General features: G+C 43.7%; 1 protein-coding gene across 1 annotated transcript in view; it reads right to left on the reverse strand.

The window, feature by feature from the left end:
* Nucleotides 1-19,747, reverse strand: part of acss3 (acyl-CoA synthetase short chain family member 3) — a 42,159-nt gene that overhangs the window by 7,391 nt on the left and 15,021 nt on the right. Inside the window, exon 9 of the mRNA XM_085769839.1 lies at nt 17,766-17,869. Coding sequence (XP_085625965.1) covers nt 17,766-17,869 — 104 coding nt within the window. The remainder of the gene's footprint in view (nt 1-17,765; nt 17,870-19,747) is intronic.

Below are 19,747 nucleotides of genomic sequence, written 5' to 3' on the forward strand. Positions count from 1 at the left end.
ACGATGGAGCCTGAGAAAAGATGCGAGGGGAATCGTGGGTAACGACTTCAACGTAGACTCGAGACAAAATCATCTCCAACCCCCGGCCCCGTGCTGAGCTTCCAGCTACAGTACCATCGACTGAAGAGGATCCAGACAGTATCTTCCCTCTGCTGCTAATCAAACAAGTGCAAACAGATATAGACCTGCTCCCAACTCCAGCGCAGCGGGCTTCAAAGGAGGCAGCTCAGGGGCAGGAGGCTGGCTGCAGGTTGAGGAAGGGATTAAGTTAGCAAATGAAGAGATGGATGGATGGGGAAGGGGGGAAGGAGGTGGAGGTGAAGGAGGAGAAGGAGGAGGAGGTCGGTCGAGAGTTTAACACATTTCACAACCGCAGTGGCCTCTGAACTGGCAACCACGTACGCCTCATTCATCAGCCGCAGGTTGGCCACTCCCCGCGGGGTTCAAAGCCCCATCAGTGTCAGTGGAGACGTGCCCGGCAACCAATGATAGAAAAAAAAAGAAAGAAAGAAGGAGAAGAAGGTTTTTTTTATGCCTTCAGGGAGGGAGAGTTGGTTCCAAGTCACCTTGTCAGTGAGCAGGGTCAGGACAGGGTGATGACAGACCCCCTGTTGACCAATCGTGGCCTTTGATTTCTCCTCAGGTGTGTAGCAACACGCTACTATGACGTTTATGGCCGTCATATAATCCCAACGGAAGCAGAGCAAAGGGGAGAACAGAAGCCGGGTGTGTTGAAGTGGAGCTTCAAGTTCGATATGAAGGAAAGAGAGGAAGCAGGAAAGAGAGGACGGACAGAAGAAAACAAGAAAGGAAGAAAGGGAGGACGCGAGGAGGCAGAAGAAGAAGGACAAAAGAAGGCGAGCAAGGAGAAAGCAAAGGAAGAAAGGATGTTTTGATGGCCCGTGGTGATAACAGCCTGTGTTAACGTTAATGAGAGGAGTGAAGAAAAAAAAGTAGCTCAAAAGTTTCCCAAGAGAGGAGGTGGAGGAAGTTCTTTATGATGATGATTTGTTGAAAAAGGAAGTCGTCGCACTTTAATCTTCTTCAAAATAATAAAAAAAAAAAGTGTGAGTCCATGAATATAAATCAAAACTAGATGAAAACCGACCCTGCTCTCAGTCTCATCCAGCGATAATAATAATAATAATAATAATAACGAGCCAACGCTGGACAAAGCAATATGTGGGTCTGACCCTGAAGGACACCACCAGGGTCCTTTAACAGCTCCACTGAGCTGAACGTCAATTAAGACTCGACACGAGCAGTGAACCGCGTCAGAGCGACGGGAGCATTTAAACCTGGAGTGTGGCTGTTTACAGCTGTAGCCGGCGTCCATTCACAGAAAGAGAGAGAGAAAGAGAAAGACGGAGAGAGAATAAATTCAAAAACACAAATGAAAAAAGACAGTATAATTGGACCTTGACATTTTACAAGGCATACAGGAAGACAGGAGCGGCAGCGCTGCTCTCAGGCATGAAATTAAACCTTTACAAAAGCAAAAGATTTTCTGAATGATAATTATTCGGGTTGCTAAAAAAAATAATAAAACAACTATTACATCCTCTCACATTTCCCGTGGAGGACGGTGAAGTTCTGGAGCTCGGACTCTGGACGCTGACTCAGATGTTTACACCAAGAACTCCTAAAGGTCGATTCCTCCTCGGCCCTGAGTGTGACGTCACGGCATCACAGATCAGAGCTCAGCAGCTGTTGTCTGTTTACACTCTCACACCCTGCAGCTCCCAGCCAACACATGAATGTGAAAGAAATATTAGAGGAGCTCAGAAATATTTTTTTTTTGCTTATTTCTTGCAGGAGCTTCAGTAAATAAAGTTTTATTCAGCCATTATAGACGAGCAGATATTATCAGTATTGATGTTGAAATGATTCCACTTCAATAATTCAACAGAATCGGGCTTAAACATCCTCACCAGAGGGGGATTTATCTGTCCAAAACATGTCTGTTTAAAGGGCTGGAGGAGATCCAGCGCTGTTATTCTGGTCACATTGTGCAGAAGAGGGATAAATATACTGGATGAGAGAGGTAGACAAAGCACAGGGCTGAGGTAGACAGGTGAGAGAGCAGCAGCAAAAACATGGAGATGATCTCACACACTCTAGCTGTCTATCTCCTGCTCTGACTGACTGCTGATGGGAGCGTTAAGGCCGACAGACACACACACACACACACACACACATATGCACACACACCTAAGTATCAGCCCCCTCTCACTCCCGCCTCAGTCTTTTCCTTTTCGTTTGCTCCTTCTTGCTCCCTCGTGCTCTCTTTGCCTCTGTACACAAACAAATCAATCTTCCTTCGACCTGTTGGAGATGAGCTTGGCCAGTGAGAGGCATTTTGAGTGTGATGAATGGGGTTGGGGAGGGGGCGGAGGAGGAGTGTGGGAGGGAGGGTTTGCTGGAGGATGTGTTGGAATAGCGGGGAATGGGTGATACGATGGCGCCTTTTTTTTTTTTAGCTGGGAAGGTGCTATTGAACAGCCGAGCTCATTACAAGCTGCTGGGAGAGAGGGAAAACAAAGATGGCTCTCTGATCCTGCACTCTTTTCTTCCTCCTTCCCTCTCTCCCTCTCTCTCTCTCCCACAGATGAAACACCCATCTTCTCCTATAATAACATAACCCCGCACTTCCCACTCTGTCTCTCTGGGATGTGCTCAGAAGATACGGGGGGAATTGACCGAGGGGTGACAACGGGAGTGATCAATGACGGTATGAAAAAAAATGAACAGGCAAGAGAAGGCAGCACTCTCCACACACTGATACACAAATTTCAAAATAAAATGCATGCGTAAGGACGGCTAGAACAACTGTTTGTTTCCCTCTAAATAATTCAAAAATTACAGTATTAAAGGGATAGTTCAACATTTTGGCAAATTGCTATAATCCCTATAGTTTTAGGAGTAGATTCGTTACCTTTAATTGTCGGTGCAAGCTATTTTTAGATCGGCGGAGCAGAGCTGCGAGCTGCTCAGAGCTACGCTACGGAGGCTAATGGGATTTCTTGGTTTCCCTCAACAAACTCATCAAATACACAATCCAACAACTCCAAAACGCTGTGGTGGACAAGTTGTGACCTGCACATTCACCACGCTATGAGATAATAACAGAACATTACGAGACTGAGTTGTTTTCGAGGTAAATTCATGCAAAACCGCTGATGCACGTTCCCGTCAGAGGCATTTTTTGCCAAAATGTTGAACTATCCCTTTAAACAAAAAAGGGAAAATAAAGCCAAACTGAAAACCAAGGTGATTGCAGTCAGAGCGTTTTGAGATTCACACAGCTGAAGTTTTAGTGTTAGTGTTAAGTGTTAATGAACAGAGTAAGGCATTAAGCGACAGATATCTCCCTCAGGACTGTTCGTAGTGTCCATATGTTCATAACATTGTTTTACCTTGAGATAACAGGATCGTTTTGTTGAAGTACCAGGAGAAAGAAACGTTCTTTTCTTGAGATAAAGACATATAATCAATTAGAGATGTGCCTCGGATTTCTGTCACACAGAGGGTGGTGGTATGCTGATCAGCGTCTCTCAGTATCTCAGTAATCATCTGGTATCCAAGGAGACGGCCAAGGCCTAAAGCTGCTCAGATATTTTTGCAATGTAGTGAGGCATAAAGCTGTTTCTGCCTTCAGGCTTTGATTGAAGAGATATGATGCCCTGATCAATAATCTCCTGCTCCTCTGACACTGACGGCCTGTGTAGACTGTTGTTCCGTTAGCTCAAGATCTCCAATTAATGATGTCGTTATCTCGGGAAAACTAAGTTTTGTTTTATAAAGATGTAAAGTAAATGATCTTGTTATTGCCTGAAAACTGAGATAATAAAATCTATAATGTATGGTCACTAAGGGCTGCCGTAGGTATGGAGCAAGACAGAGTGAGACAGAAAGTGTCTTATATTCAGAATCAACTCTATATCAGTGCTGCTGTTGGACTCTGTCTGTCGATGGGTTATTTAGCAACTGTTTGCTAACGCGTTGGCCACGGGCCAGTGTTGTGTTGACTGAACAGCTTCTATCTACTGCCCCAAAGAGACGCATCCACTAATAATGCAGGTTTGAATCTTTTCAAACTCATTTTCCTTGGCTATGAACCAAAATGCAACAAAAAGTTTTTTACTGTCCAAATATTTATGAGCAAGTGTCTAAAACCTGCTTTTAAAAACAGCGATTTGCTGACAGACTTGGATGTAGCTGTTTAAATAAAGTGGTGAAGTTTGTAGCCGCCGCCTGACGACAGGTCTGTATAAGCTTCTCTTCATCTGACAGGTTTTTATTTAGACCGCTTTATTCCTTTTTATTTGATTTTATTTATCTTAACTCGTGATCCTTTTTGTCTCGTCTGGTTTTATTACTTTTCCTACAGCGCTCTGTAACATTGTAAAGAGAAAAGTGCTTTATAAATGTAGTGTATTTTTATCATATTCTCCTAATTCTGCTCCTGCGTTAATGTTCGCCTCAAACACACAGTCAAATCAAGACTTCAAACTTTGTTCCGGACTTCTTCAGCTGTCACAGACACATAGCACTGACTAACGCTAACTCAACTACAGTATAAACAAACACACGTCACTTAATGTGTAGGTAGAAACGGAGGTGGGGGTGGTTTTCCATTTATCATATAGTACATGCACAGGTTGTCCTGGTGATGTGTTGTTGCTGGGGTAACTCGGTTAGAATCTAAACAAGATAGTCGACCCGAGGTCATTGGAAAAGACGGCGTGGCGTAGGAGGATGACAGGATGAGAACAGACAGAGAATAGATTGTGAGCAGCTCGGCCAGACTGAAATATAAACTTATATATTTTTTCTCCATGTTTCAATTTCACTTCCTTTAGACAAAGCCAAAGATCCATCTCTCTGCCGCAGCAGCACCTCATATAAAATGGTTGTGAAAACACTGAAATTTTGAAAGAGGGGGGGGGGGGGGTCATGAATAAAAACCTTTCTGTGAGAAATCCTCGCGTCAAAACAAAACGTGTCCAGCTTGAAAGACAAGCCGGCACACAGCGGTGGTGGTTGTGGTGGTGGGTTTTTTGGTAGTTTTTTTTGTTTTGCTTCCTTCTCCTCCAAGAATTTGGATCCACGAATGTGTGTGAACTCAATCTCACCAGAAACCTGTGGGATTAGTTCTGCGTTGTGCGGTTAAGTCTGTGTTGGACAATAGAGCTCAGGCTGCTCAGACTTAAGACCATCATTGGCAGTCTGCTGAGGAGCGCCACACACACACACACAGACACACAGACACACACACAGGTAGAGCCCACGGGGTTGGTTAGCCAAGCCCTTCTGATTGGGCTGAATGTGAAAATGAAGAAAAATAACAAGAGAGAGGAGGGAAACTAAAGTGCGTGGGGGAATAAGAGCATGTTGCAGCAACTGCAAAAACGCCGGTGATGCCACCCACCAGACAGACATGAAAGAAAGATGAGCAATCAAGTGTAACGTGCACGGACACACACACACACACACCAGCACATGCTCTCCCATTTAGACTCTTCAAGGGACAATTTCATTCCATCAGCTAAAAACATTGCCTCCCTTATCACTTTTTCAGACAGCTCGGCTCATTCGCTCAGAGCTAAGTTTATGCATACAAATTCACTACTTAACTTGCTAATGAAAGACCTCCGTCTTGTGCCTCGGAAACCTCAGCAGACAAATGCTACCATGGCGAGGAATGAATGAACGCCAGACAAATTCCCAGGTTAGGGAGCCGATGACAGCCCGCACCACCACCACCACCTCCTCCTCCCCAAAGAGTACACAACAAAGTAACACAAACATGTAATTACATGAGCCGCGACATCTGGGCCGCTGTTTCTGCAGCCATGTAATGAGAGCAAGTGAACGATGGTGGCTTCTTTTTGTTGTTGTTGTGGTTGTTGTGAGTGGGGGTGGGGGTGGTTAGTGTTGAATGATACAAGGCACAAAGCCAACACTCCCACGCACCTCCCAAAGGTGGGAGAGGAGCACGAGGGTGAGATAATTCAGGAACAGTTTACTGAAAAGAAACATGCTGATCTGTTTTGTTGCTGTTGTTTTTGTTTTTTTTGCTGTTATTGCCGTATTATTAAGGAGAGGTGGAAGGGACCAGTCTATATGCAGATAAATGTCAGGAAGGAATATCAATGAGGCGAGGGTTTGTTTGTTTGTATGTGATTCTAGTTTCATGCTGAAGCCTAAAGGTGAAGATTGACTCACTCTGCCACGAGAACAGGAATGAAGTTGTATTATCTATCATATAGATGTTCGGCGAAGAGGTTGAAGTCGCAGTAGTGTTTCAATTAACAACAGAGATGGAGGAGCTCTGGGAAAATCAGACAGGTTCTTCCTCAACCTGTTGCCAAAAAGATCTGCCTAGGTTTGAGATACTTAAAGGGATAGTTTAACTTTTTGGCAAACTGGCCCATTGCCATTATCCCTATAGTCATAGCAGTTTGTTACCTGTAATTGTCGGTGCAAGCTATTTTTAGAAAGGCAGAGCAGAGCCACGAGCTGCTCAGAGCTACGCTACAGAGGCTAATGGGATATCTTGGTTTTCCTTGGTTTACTCATCAAATACACAATCCAACAACTCCAAAACGCTCTTGTGGACAAGTTGTGACCTGGACATTCACCACACTATGAGATAATAACAGAACGTTATGAGACAGAGTTGTTTTAGAGGCAAACGCAGAGACTGTTTGCCGAAAAACTGCCCACCAAGGGGACTCGCATCAGTGGTTTTGCATGAATTTACCTCTAAAACAACTCTGTCTCGTAACGTTGCGTTATTATCTCATAGCGTGGTGAATGTGCAGGTCACAACTTGTCCACATGAGTGTTTTGGAGTAGTTGGATTGTGTATTTGATGAGTTTGATGAGGGAAACCAAGAAATCCCATTAGCTTCCGGAGCGTAGCTCTGAGCAGCTCGGGGCTTTGCTCTGCTGTTCTAAAAATAGCTTGCATTGAAAATGAAAGGTAACGAACCGACTAGGGATTATGGCAATGGGCCAATTTGCCAAAATGTTGAGCTATCCCTTTAACCCTGAAAATTCCCAACACCAGTAATTAATGTGACTGTTGGCCACAGTTCAACATGTGTGAATCTATCTGCATTATCTATCAATCAATTCCTCCAAATCACATTTGCTCTGGCCCAACATCTAACAGATAAAGAAAGAAGATAAACCCGAGGTCAGGCTGTACTCCGTCTGTACAATGAAGGTGCAGTATCGTTCTGCACGTGTCACTTGCAAGAAATCAATTTGCATATATGAATGGAAATGACACATTATCACAAAGAGTTACAAACACACACTGTTTACATGCTGCACAAAGCAGAAATCTGATTTGACATGTTCTTCATCTGACCCTAAACAGATCACAGACAGATGGAAAGAGCCTCTGATCTTCAACGTGATTAAACATAATAAAACTAACAGAAATTAAACCTTATAAGGAACAATTCACAACTTCTACTGTATATAAATATAATTTCAGTTATTCAATCCTTCTTTTTACCATAACATCTGCTAAAATACTGACTTCATCAATGACCGCAGGTTTTAAAGAAAACTTTGTCAACTTTAAAATAAGGTATCGCCAAGCCTTTCCCTCTGCATCATTTACCAAGCTTTATATTCTGCATCTAAGTAGAAGCACAGACTCAGGTATGATTGGGGTACAACTGAGAAGTTAATAAGCTGACCTCATGAAAAGATATCCTGCAGGCGCTGCTGTATTCAAATTTAAAAGCCAACACTGCAGAGGTAATATTCATGTTGAGCTCTTTGGTTTCGGGTTAAGGAGCCTTATTAACCCCCCAGATCCAGTGTGATGTGGCGCCGTCTGTTTGCAGACTGAGCAGTTCAAACCCTCTGTTTTTGCTTCTGAGGTGTCTTCAAAGAGGCCGTAAAGCTCCTCCACCTGTAAGTCTTGACTATTTTTCCAACAATAGAAGGATGTGTGAATAAAAAACAACAACCGAGCACTAGAGTCGCATTCGGTGAAGGCCGGAGGGAGAAACTGTCAATTCTACAATTTATTTTACAAGACAAATGCTTTGAGGAGGCTCAGTCCACTGCTTTTTTTTTAAAGATAATTCCATATAAAGGCATCTGCTGTCTGTCAGAGAGAGTCAGAGAAACAGAAAACAAACCGAGACAGACAGTCAGATAGAGACAGAGAGGAGCGCACACACACACACCTATAACACTACTATAAGTCTATTCACCACCACTCACTGGTGAAGCAGCCAAAACCCTGCCGACTGGAAACACACATTTGTTGCCAGGCAACACCAGTGACATCAGCAACCCTCCGAAACCAGCCCCCCCTCCCCTCCTCTCCTCTCCAACCTCTCCAGCCTCTGCCAATGGCACTTGGGCTTAAAATAGCACACAGATTATTATCAGGCTTCAAAATGGCAGGCATTTGCTCATATGCGCATAAGTGAAAGTGAGCCGGGCACGTGCGCATGAGCGTCTCTGGTGAGTGTGGGTTAGTAGGTGGTTTTCATTTGCAGTGCACGCGGATATGAGGCGCTCAGATGACTTCACTTCTTCAGATTTTGTGTTGCAGCATCATTTCCCTCATCACTCTCCTCTCACTGCTACGTTACGTCAAAGCAAATACAGAATTTGGGGGATTTTTTTCGATGATTTATTTAAAAGGAAAAACTGAAATATTCAGAGTCTTGCCCACACTTTGTAAAAACTACTCACTATCAAGCATTAGTTAAACATCAAATACATAATTCGTCATTTATATACCATTATTCCCACACTGATTCTAATAATGAGTAATCTATGAATAGGCATAAATGACTAAGCTAATCTTTAATAAAACTCACTACAACATTTGTAGATGTCTAAATAATTGTGTGCAGGAGTAGAGTCTTAATGTAGATCTAAATGCTTTGTTTGTGTAATTAATATGATATTTGATTTATAAATGATAAATCAATCATTATAAAGTATGAAAACTCAAATATTTAATAGAGTTATATTATAGATGAGTTTATTAATCAAGAGTTAAACATTTTTAACTGTGTGTATAAGTTACAAACTTATAAAGACCAATGTAGGGACAGTGCTTTATAATGTATCTAATAATAATTAACTAATGCTGAATAGTGTGTCATTTATATTATAAGGAGTCTTTACTAAGGAGTTAGCTGAAGAAGCAATTGGCAGCCTCAGTCTTCTTGGGTTTTGCCATATGATGTGCACATCTGGATTTGGGGAATTTCTTTCGTCCGTCTCTGCAGAGCCAATCCGGCTTGGTCAAGTTGGACGGGGATCGTCGGTGGTGCCTCCAGCCCACAGATGTTCAGTTGGGCTCAAGTCAGAGTTCTGGCTGGACAACTCAAGGACTCCCACAGTTGGCTCAGTTTGCTTGACGGTGAAGCTTTCTCTCTGCTACTTAGAAACAAACCACCAACTAACACCACCTGCACCGTTGCACTAGTATTATGCACATGATGAGCTGCGCCTGGTTTCCTCCAGATATGAAGCTTAGAAACGAGGCCAAACAGAGAATCTTGTTTCTCGTGGTCCGAGAGTCCCTTCCAGGTACTTTCTTTGCAAAGTTTCACAGAGGAGAGTTCACTGTTCAATAAAGCCATGATAGGTGTGAGGGGGAATGATGCCGTTTCTCCCCATCTTAAAATTATGGAGGCCACTGTGTTCTTGGGAACCTGAAATGCAGCAGACATTTTTCCATAGCCTTCCCTTGACACACAATCCTGTCTCTGAGATGAGTTCCACCTCATGGGTTGCAACCTTAGCATGAGGCTGCAACAAAAAATGTGAAAAGTGGAGCATGTGCAGGTCCGTGTGCATATGAAAGAAGGATATGAACACAAATAACATGATGATGATGATGATGAGGGTAAAGACGGAGAGTTTGGAGATGGCGAAGAGAGAGAGGGAAGAGGGAGAATGCAGGTGACAAAAAGAAATGAGGTGTCACGTCTGGGCTGATGAGACGCGGTGGATCAGTACATCAGATTACAGCGGCAGTCTGAGAAATGATTGCGTCCGCTGCACATGGGAATAACGAGCGCACCGAATCACTCCCGCTCCGTGTCGGGGAAACTCATCTCGCCCTGCGACGGCCAAGTTCTCCAGAGTGAAAACTAATCACAAGCTTAACTGGTTTAAATTAGTTTGATTCTCATCCGTGAGCTTGCAACCACAAAAAAAACAATGTGCAAGTTTGACACTGCACTCGATTGATAATAGAAAATTCATTTGACAAATGAAACTCCAGCTGCTGTGATGCTATTGCCTCCAGACCCAAAACTTCAGACAGTCAGGTACCAATTAGCCTCAGATTTAACTTCTGTTGTTCATTTTCCAGTTCATCCATTTGGCTCATGGACTTTATTTTGAAGCTAGTAAGTGAAGAAATGTGGTCTTCAGTTAGCTTCTTGGTAAAAGTAGGAACTGCTTATTTTATTTCTTGGTTGGATGTTACAACTTCTGGTATTCGTGGAAGATAAGTCCACTCAAAAAAGAAAGTTTTTAAAATACTGCAATCCCCTCTTCTTCCTCTGGGGGCTGGCTCCAGAAGGGAGCAACTCCAATTGAGCCCCATGTTAAAATAGCCGATTTTACAGCTTAAAAAAACATATTTACAGCCTGGTACATTTTATTTTTTTGGTCTCAACCGATAGTTTCTACCCCCGCACACACTCTGAGGGGGGTGAATTTTTTTTAAACTCTACTGTTTTACTATTATTAGGTTTAAAGTTCTGGCCAATTAGGGCGCAGAACCGTTGAGTGACAGGTCCGGAGCCCGCTGCTTCGAGGCCAGTGGGCGGGTTCTCGGCCAGCCAACGGCCGCACCGCTCCAAATATGGAAAGTAGAATCCAACATGGCGCAGCTCAAACCCCCGTAGTAGCGGCACAAAACAGACTCCCCCAAACCAATGGGTGACGTCACGGGTGCTACGTCCATTCTTTTTACAGTCTATGGGCTGCCATCACTGGCTTCTTCCTCACCTCCCCACAGAGTGAAGTCTGGTCGCCATCCTCGCCAACTTCGCCAACTTCTACTTTTGTTTGGCACTTTGAATGATGTTGCAGTAGCAATCCCGGGGCACAGTCGACTGAGTCACTCTTTCTTGAAATGGAAATGCTAACTAGGGCCCAGTACGTTGGCGCTCAAAATCCTGCTGCTGCTCAGGGAGACGCCAAAAACCAGAAGCCCTGTTGTGATGCTAAATATTTGTTTGGATATATATTCCACAGAGATTCAGCCGCCCTGAAATACTGTTTCTAAACTAAGGACCTGAGATATGTTTCAACTTCTGACCCCCTCTCTGCCGCCGCCGCCGCCGCCTCTCTTCGTGAAACTCCTTCAGTCTTTTTCCAACCAGGCCCCTCTTGTGCAGATCTAACGAGAGCGCCACTAAGAAGGAGAGAGCGCTGCAGGCTCCTGTTTGTGTGATGCCACTGTTTACCAATCAGCAGTGATACACAGCTGTCTGCAAGGTAGCAGAAGCCTCGGGGGGATGGATGGGAACCAAAACCCCAAGATGTTTTTAATCTTTGCGGTGCTATCTGCCTGGCAATGAACTGTTTCCACTGTAGGGGGATGATGTCAAAGATAATGAACGAGTTAATGCATTTTTCAACAGGAGCTTGGGAGGAAAAGAAATAATAAAACATGCTGTGTTTGATAAATAAAGAATTCTTCAGTGATGATACAGCAGCTTTTTTACAGAGCAGCTGGAGGACAAACTTTAAAAATCTGTCAGAGTGAGGCGTCTGGAGCTGGGCTTGTTAAGAGTGTCATTAAAAAGTCAAATGCAGTGGCCAATATTTAATTTTATTCATTATTAATGTGTTACATTTGCTCCACTTAACTGAAATTAAAAAACCTCACCTACTCAGAGGTGTTAAAGCCAAAAAGGAGCAACCTTGATGTACAATGCTACATCTCCAAGGATCCTTTTTTCACCCCGACAATAAAACATTCATAGTTTTCGTAAATAACCTTGAGTAATGTTTTCATCTTCCTCAAACACTTGTAATATGACTTTCTAACTTCCTCTAGGTATTCACTCCCAAGGTTACCCTTAACCAAAAACTGAAGTTTCAACAATTGTTCACCACAACAAAGGCAATCAATCACATGAAAAAAGAAAATCCACTACACTCCTGTTTTACTTTGAAGTGCTGATCCATGAAAAGAAATATTTGTTGTTTTAAGGACCAAAAATATCACATCTTATTTTGACGTCTCCTCTCTCGGGCGTCTCTCTGGAGCCATAACAACAGGTGGTTGGAGCCAATCAGAAGAGAGGAGACTATGAGTTTCTTCTCTGATTGGCTGACTGTCTTCTGACTGATTTAATACAGATATAAGAGATTTCAGGTCAGAGAAAACAGATCCTGCAAGGTGAGACGTCAGTTTCTGGTGGGCGGGGCTTAAGGAATGGCCAAGGGAAGTGACTGCTTTGTTGTGACATCACAAAGTTACAGGAAGTCCAGACAGCTTGTTTTACGGTTCAGTTTCTTAATATGCGCTGTATGAAACTGAGGCTTTGATTGCTGGTTACAATATTAATATTGAACCTAGAAATGGTTTATAATCAACCTACACATCGAAATATCTTTAAACTACATAGGATTTTAAAAAGTTTTTAAATATATTGCAAAACCGGTTCTCAAATTCATATTACACTACTTTAAAAATTCTGGCGTGTCACCCTCATGGAGCACTCTTCCTATCATTGCTTATGGTGGCTGTTTTTCTAACCATCGATTACAGCTTTCAGCTGCTGAATATAACATTGCAAGATAACACACACACACACACACACAGCTGGAAATATTAATGAACAACTGCACTGGTGATCTATTTTGCAGGTGCAGGAAAAAGCAAAGCTCTGCTGTATAAGTGGACAGACAGCTCTATCAATATTTATGGGTAAAAACTGCATGCAAGAGCCAGAGAGTGACTTACAGAGACAATGTCACAAGTTTGAAAAATGACTTGCTTTGTAACAGGAAGCCGGGAGAAGCAAACAAACTTTGCTTTTTAGGTGTTTTGACTATAATGAGCTTCTCAAGGAGGAGTCCGTCTCTCCTCCCGGTGATGCCGGTTGTGGAGCAAACGAGCCTTGAATGCTAAACTGCTTCTCAATGACCAGGTTGCTTCTCTTTTGTTGGGAGGAGAAGATGAAGGAGAGTTGTCAAGGCACAGACGTTGCTAAAAGTTGCTTGATCGATGTTCTGTCTTCAAAGAGACGGTCGAGCGGTGCAGCCCGACACTCCCAGCAGGGTGAGTCAGGAACTCAGTGCAGGCTGGGGGAAACTATACACACACATACACACACCTTTTCTACTGTGTACACTTGTTTTTTTACTGGCATTTGATACCTGTCTGTCAGTATGAAAAGATTGACAAATTCAAATGCATTACTTTTTGGAAGACATCCATGGATTTGTCACTGCAACAGTAAGTGATAAAGGAGCCACCTCGAGCAGAACGCTTCATAAAAAGGCCGACCTTTTGATTTTTATTATCAGCAATTTTCCCAGGATGAAACTAAATCGAACAGTGAATTTGAGCTGATGTTGAAAGAATGAAGGAATATTTTTATACCACAGGTTCTATGCACACATGCATAAATTACATAAGGCTATGGCAAACACCTGGAAGTGTGATAAATTAATTGTTGGTTTTAGCCTCTTCCGAGAAATTGGGTGTTAAAAAGATAAAATACCTCCAACAGACTGTGACCGCTGCAACAATATGAATGTGCTGCTGGGAAAAAAAGCAGGTGAGCACACGAAGAACAAACTGTGAAAATTTGCTTGGTTTCTTCTGTAACTTCAGACTGAAATTACAAGCCGTGGTCGTTTTAATGAATATGTATAACATGGCACAGCATATTTTTCCCCACACACACACACACCCGTCTCTTTCACCCACGCATTGCAAGTCAAACTGCCTCCGACACACAAAGAGAAAGCTAGTGAGAAGTGGAGTGACCCACTCTACCGTGAAAAAGTGGAGAACACATTTGGATTGCAGCCCTGGCCGCCAGCTGCCAGTTATTGAGTTTAGCAGGGGGTGAAGAATCCAATGGGATTTACACATCTAGACAGAAATCAAGAGGGCGCCAGAGGTTTTTCTCCAAACTCAATAAATCACCTGACTCGGGCAGCCACAAAGTGTGTCAGGATTTCGTTTGGTGTGTGTATCTGTGAAGGAGAGAAAAGGAAGTGAGAGCCAAACCGAACTGTGCTAAAATGTCCCGGGTGTTCGAGTCGAATTAAATGCGATCTCACACAACACTGAGACCACAGAGAGAAAGCTGCAAATCAACACCTCGGCTCGGTACATCTGAGAAAACCACCTGTGCCGCCCGTCCCACACAGTCTAAGCCGAAGTTACAGGTACACAGCGACGGGATGTGTTAAAGACATAACAGTGTAAACAACTACATCACACAGCAGCGAAAGGCTTGCAGATGTCATAATCTTGTGTTTACCTCTGAGCGCGGCTGCTCCTTCTAAACCTTTTCCACTCCCACACTGCTCATGCAAACAGTAAACGCTCTTCCAAAAGCCTTTACGCAACAAAAGACACTGTGTATGTGTGAGCGAGGGAGAAATCGCCTGCCGTGATTGAACTTCGACAAATTGATTTTCACGTTAAGCCGACCGCTGAGCGTAAACCCGCAGTATACGGAGCTGCTGTGTCCCAATTCAGAGGCTGGATGGACGACGCTAAACCTCCGGCTCTTCTCCAAACGAGATGATCTGGCTTCACAAAGACCACGTCTATTGGCTCATCTCGGCAGGCAGCTGTCTCCCATGAATAACTACGGCCAAGTTCACCGCCATAAAACAAACGGCTGAAGTGGGGGGGCAGCCTTTTTCGTAAGGTCTTGGTTTTTGAACTGTAAATCAGCATGTGTGTGATAAGCCCGCGGTCGGATCAGCAATTCAAACTCAAAGAGAGCGCATTGATTAATCACACTTCTGAAATATTGCAATATCGAGCTGTTCGCACTCCCCGTCCCCGTCTGAGCCCGGACAGACCAATCAGCCAAGTGGGCTAATCTGCGCTCAGATCAGAGTGTGTTCCCCGTACAAACTCAAGGTCGATGGATTTCCAACGGCCTGACAACAATATCGATTCCATATTTAACACAGAGATGTCGTCTTGTTCGGCATTGATCCTCCGTTTGCGCAGGCGGGACATTACCAAACAAAGAGACAGCCAATTGTGCTCCATCGCCGTCCCCGGCACATTCATCATTACTCACTATAGCACTCGGGGAGGGCAGCAATCAAACTGAGAGGGGGAGGTGGCACAACATTAGCACGATGGCACAGCGCCTGGACTAAAGCCTCCAATCCAAAAGGCTAATAGGGTCTTAACCATTCAAGAACCATTACAAACCAAGGGCTGAGAAACAAAGCAGGGAGCCCAAAACTCCAATCACATTCCTTATCATTCAGACCCACAACAGTTGTGTTGTATAGTCGTTCCACTGCGAGGTGAGGAAAGGGAGTTTCTGGACAACAACTGCAAACTCCCCCCCTCACTTGTCATATACAACCACAGGCATGCAAATTAAAGGGATAGTTCAACATTTTGGCAAATTGGCCCATTGCAATAATCGCTACAGTCATAGCAGTAGGTTCGTTACCTTTATATGTCGGTGCAAGCTATTTTTAGAATGGCGGAGCAGAGCCGCAAGCTGCTCAGAGCTACGCTACAGAGGCTCATGGCATTATTTGGTTTCCCTCATCAAACTCATCAAATACACAATCCAACAACTCCAAAACGCTCTGGTGGACAAGTTGTGACCTGCACATTCACCACGCTATGAGATAATGATGGAACTTACAAGACAGAGTTGTTTTAGAGGTAAATTGCAAAACCGCTGATGTGCGTTGCCTTCAAGGACAGTTTTTCAGCAAGCAGTCTCTGTATTTGCCTTGAAAACAACTCTCTCTCGTAACGTTCTGTTATTATCTCATAGCGTGGTGAATGTGCAGGTCACAACTTGTCCACGAGAGCGTTTTGGAGTTGTTGGATTGTGCATTTGATGAGTTTGATGAGGGAGACCAAGAAATCCCATGAGCCTCCGTAGCGTAGCTCTGAGCAGTTCGCGGCTCTGCTCCACCGTTCTAAAAATAGCCTGCACTGACAAATAAAGGTAACAAACCTACTGCTATGACTATAGGGATTATGGCAATGGGCCAATTTGCCAAAATGTTGAACTATCCCTTTAAAGAGCACAACGTCATGCCTCAGCCTTTGTGAGCAATGATATTAATCTGAGGAGCCCTGGTACAACGTGGTATTGAGATATCGACTCTGTTAATGGAATTTTTAAGCAGCAGACAGAAGAGTGAGACTGAATAATCGCAAAATACTATAATTGTGTTGAAGTGAAAAATCGTCATTATCGCACACGGGTGGGTAATCCTGGCTTTTGCGTGTTTGGACTCTGCCAGACAAAGTTTGGAATAAGACGTTAATGACTCTTCATCAAACAGTCAGATTTAAAGCATGCTTCAGTGGGGAAGCAATTTCCACTTCCACTGCGGAGTTGATGGACAAGGTACCCGTGATTGTTTTCTTTCCTTTTATCTCTTCACGAAGCACTAAGCAACTTAGTCCTCACATCGCAGTCACTCAGTGCTCCACATGGCTGCAAAGTCAATTAAACATTAGTCAACCCAATGAAAGGTAACGCCAATCAAATCCCTTGTGCTGCCCAGGACTGTGGCCAGTTGAAGGGATGCTCTCCCCACCCGACAGTGCGGTCGTTCAGCCGTGATTCTCTTTTTGACCCCTTCAAATTGGCCTGTTTTGACGTATTAAATCAAAGGGAATAATGTCTTTTCGCCAAAGAGATCTGTCTGCACACCTGTCTGAAATGATGACACGTCACTCTGCGTGGCGATCGGCTCCCAGAGACGCTTGGATATTGGAACTGAGGGGGTCTTTATAACGTCATAATTACTCCAGCAGTTTTTGTATTGCAGACTAATCCCTTGGTCCACAATAGAAAAACACAGAAGGGATTAATCAAAGTGGGGAGTATGATAAAATGTGCTCCATAATGACAACTGCCTTTTGGGGAATAGGGATTTTCTGGAGTTATGCCTCTTCTCAAGGCCAAGTTAATGTCAGCGGGCTAATAAAGAGCAGCAAAGACCACATTTGTAGTCTTCTCGCGCTGATAAGCTTAAGACGAGACTGCGTCTTAAAGATCAAGTTAAATTAAAACATCACATACAGTTCGGGATAATAAAGCACTTGAGGTCCTTGAAATGCTTTCTCCCTATCTATATCATAAGACCTTAATCCCTAAAGTTTGAGGGTGAAGTGCTTCTCAACCTACTAAACTGACATAATTAAAACAGAACTATGCGGCTTCACGCGTATGATATGGTTGGCGGATAAATGTTAGAACAATTTTACAGAGATTCGGAGACACTGAGGCCATGAACTGGACGCTGTGCTTTTTGCAGGCGAGGCAGGAACACAGCTTGTGTCTCAGTTTCTGTTTTGATTTGTTACTTCCTGTCCAACAAGCAATCATTTTCAGCTCAGAGGGGAAACATATGAAATCCAGTCGGACAGGTGCATCCATTTTGTATGACCCCCCCCTCCTCCAGTGTAGCTTTAAATACACACAATCAACAAGAAAATAGATCATGGCCTCTGTGACTCTGATTTCTGTCCTTTGAAAGTCAAAAAGAATCTGTCCTACCGGTCTGCCACCAGTGGTCCAGGACGGGAACCCCAAAGCTCCTCTTTGCCCATTCCAGCGTCTCCACATCACATCGCTCTCCTGCCAAGAATAATGACCGCAAGCTGCAAGGACACACACCACACCTGTCAGTCACTGTAAGGAAACATGACATATCTGTCCCCCTGAGGACTGGTCAGGACAAGTCAAAACCCATGCAATGCAAAATGTACTTTTTTTTTTGTATTTCTTCTTTTTTTCCCCCATGTCCTCTGCTGACGTGCTCAGACTCTGACAGTGTCAAGCAGTTGTCTCAATTGTCTCAACTTCTACCCATTTAGTGTGAAGTACGCTCCGTGGATTCAGCAATCTCTCTCCACTTTAACATTATATCTATATATGAGAACACTGTGCAGACTGTGCAGCCTCTGATTTTTACCTCTTTTGCTTGAAGAGTTTTGCAAATTGGCACCACCCTGCATTTCACTGTCCCTGTGTCTTCTGGCTGTGACGGAGGCCTCGTCTCCGCTGTCTCTGAAAAGATCTTTACATCTGCCCAAGATGTTTTTTTGTTTTTTTTTACCTTCCTCACGGTCACACTCGTCAGCTCAATCCTTAGCCTCTTGCTTTAAAGGAATAGTTCACCAAATAATATAATTCCGTCATTAGTGACTCACCCTCATGCTGATGAATACTGATAGTCTTTTATTCCCAGGAGGCCGGTTCGTAGTCCAACAAAAACTTTTTATGAGATTAATAGGGCCCGACACAAAAACGTCCATAAAACTACCCCAAAAAACATTTAATATTCCTCCACACTGCTCATCCACTGCAATCCAGGTGTCCTGAAGGGATATAGTCCAGAGTTTACTTGAAACAACCCTAACCCTTTGGTGAACTATTCCTTTAAATGTTCCACTTTTTCCTTCCTCTTGAAACCTATACGCATTTCAAGTTGGACATTCTTCCTGTTACAAACACTCCTGGCGAGACTAAGCTGCTCTTTTTCCCCCCCAGGAAAGTCCTGCCCTCTAGATGGCCTCTCAGTCAATATGGATGAGTCCCTGAATCAATGAGTACCTGGAGGCAGAAATTCTTGCAAGGACATCTGAATGTGTCAAATCTGACACCATTTTTTGTTGAAGCTTTAGTTTCCACCTAGTTTGGACGATTGCTACTCCCACGCTTTATAAAACTCTCCCTCCGTGCCCTACAAGTGACCCAAAACGCTGCAGTTTCTTTCTGTCTTCGGCCTCCCCCTATCATTCTCTTGAATACACCCTCCGATGGCTGCCCATGGCTGCTACGAAGCGGCGAGGGGAACCGTAACCCCCTATAAGTCCAGGCCACAGAGCAGCCGTAGATACGAGTCTAATCACTACACTTTCCCCACAAATGACTGCTGGTCATCAGTCATCGGTCTCAACCCTCGGCGATGACGAAATGACCTTCCAACTCCAATCAAACTTGAAGCTGCACACACCATTTTTTGTAAAAGGCGAGAGAATTTTCATCATGTCACTCCCTCGCCGCCGAATCACATCTTTTCCATCTCAGTTCTCTCCCTGGATAATAGGCCTACACTATTCTCTTTTCCAAGCACCGCTCTCAAACTTGATTGTCGTATAGTCCCGGGGATATTATGTAGTCTGGTTCTCCTGCTCCTCCAAAACACTGTGTTTGCTGAACGGCGGCTACACCTCCATAAAAATAGAGAATGCATGTAAATAAGCCGAGATTCAAAAATGTTGTTTCACCTTACAGCTGTCACCGTAGGATACGGGGTAATTCACTTTCCAAATAACATAACGGTAGCTCCTCTGATGCTGCTTTAGATGCTTCTGTTAAATTATGCTGTTTTTGTATTTTTTTATGGTGTTTATTTCTAACTTTCTAAAGCTGATTAATCCATTAATAGTTAAATACAAAGCTTCTTTTCTTTTCTTTTTTAAATTAATTTGTTGGTACTACTTCAGATTCATAATCTCTGACCTTCAAATTTC

Source organism: Trachurus japonicus, chromosome 23 (assembly GCF_045865225.1).
Source record: "Trachurus japonicus isolate A0001 chromosome 23, Traja_1.0".
NCBI lineage: Eukaryota > Metazoa > Chordata > Actinopteri > Carangiformes > Carangidae > Trachurus > Trachurus japonicus.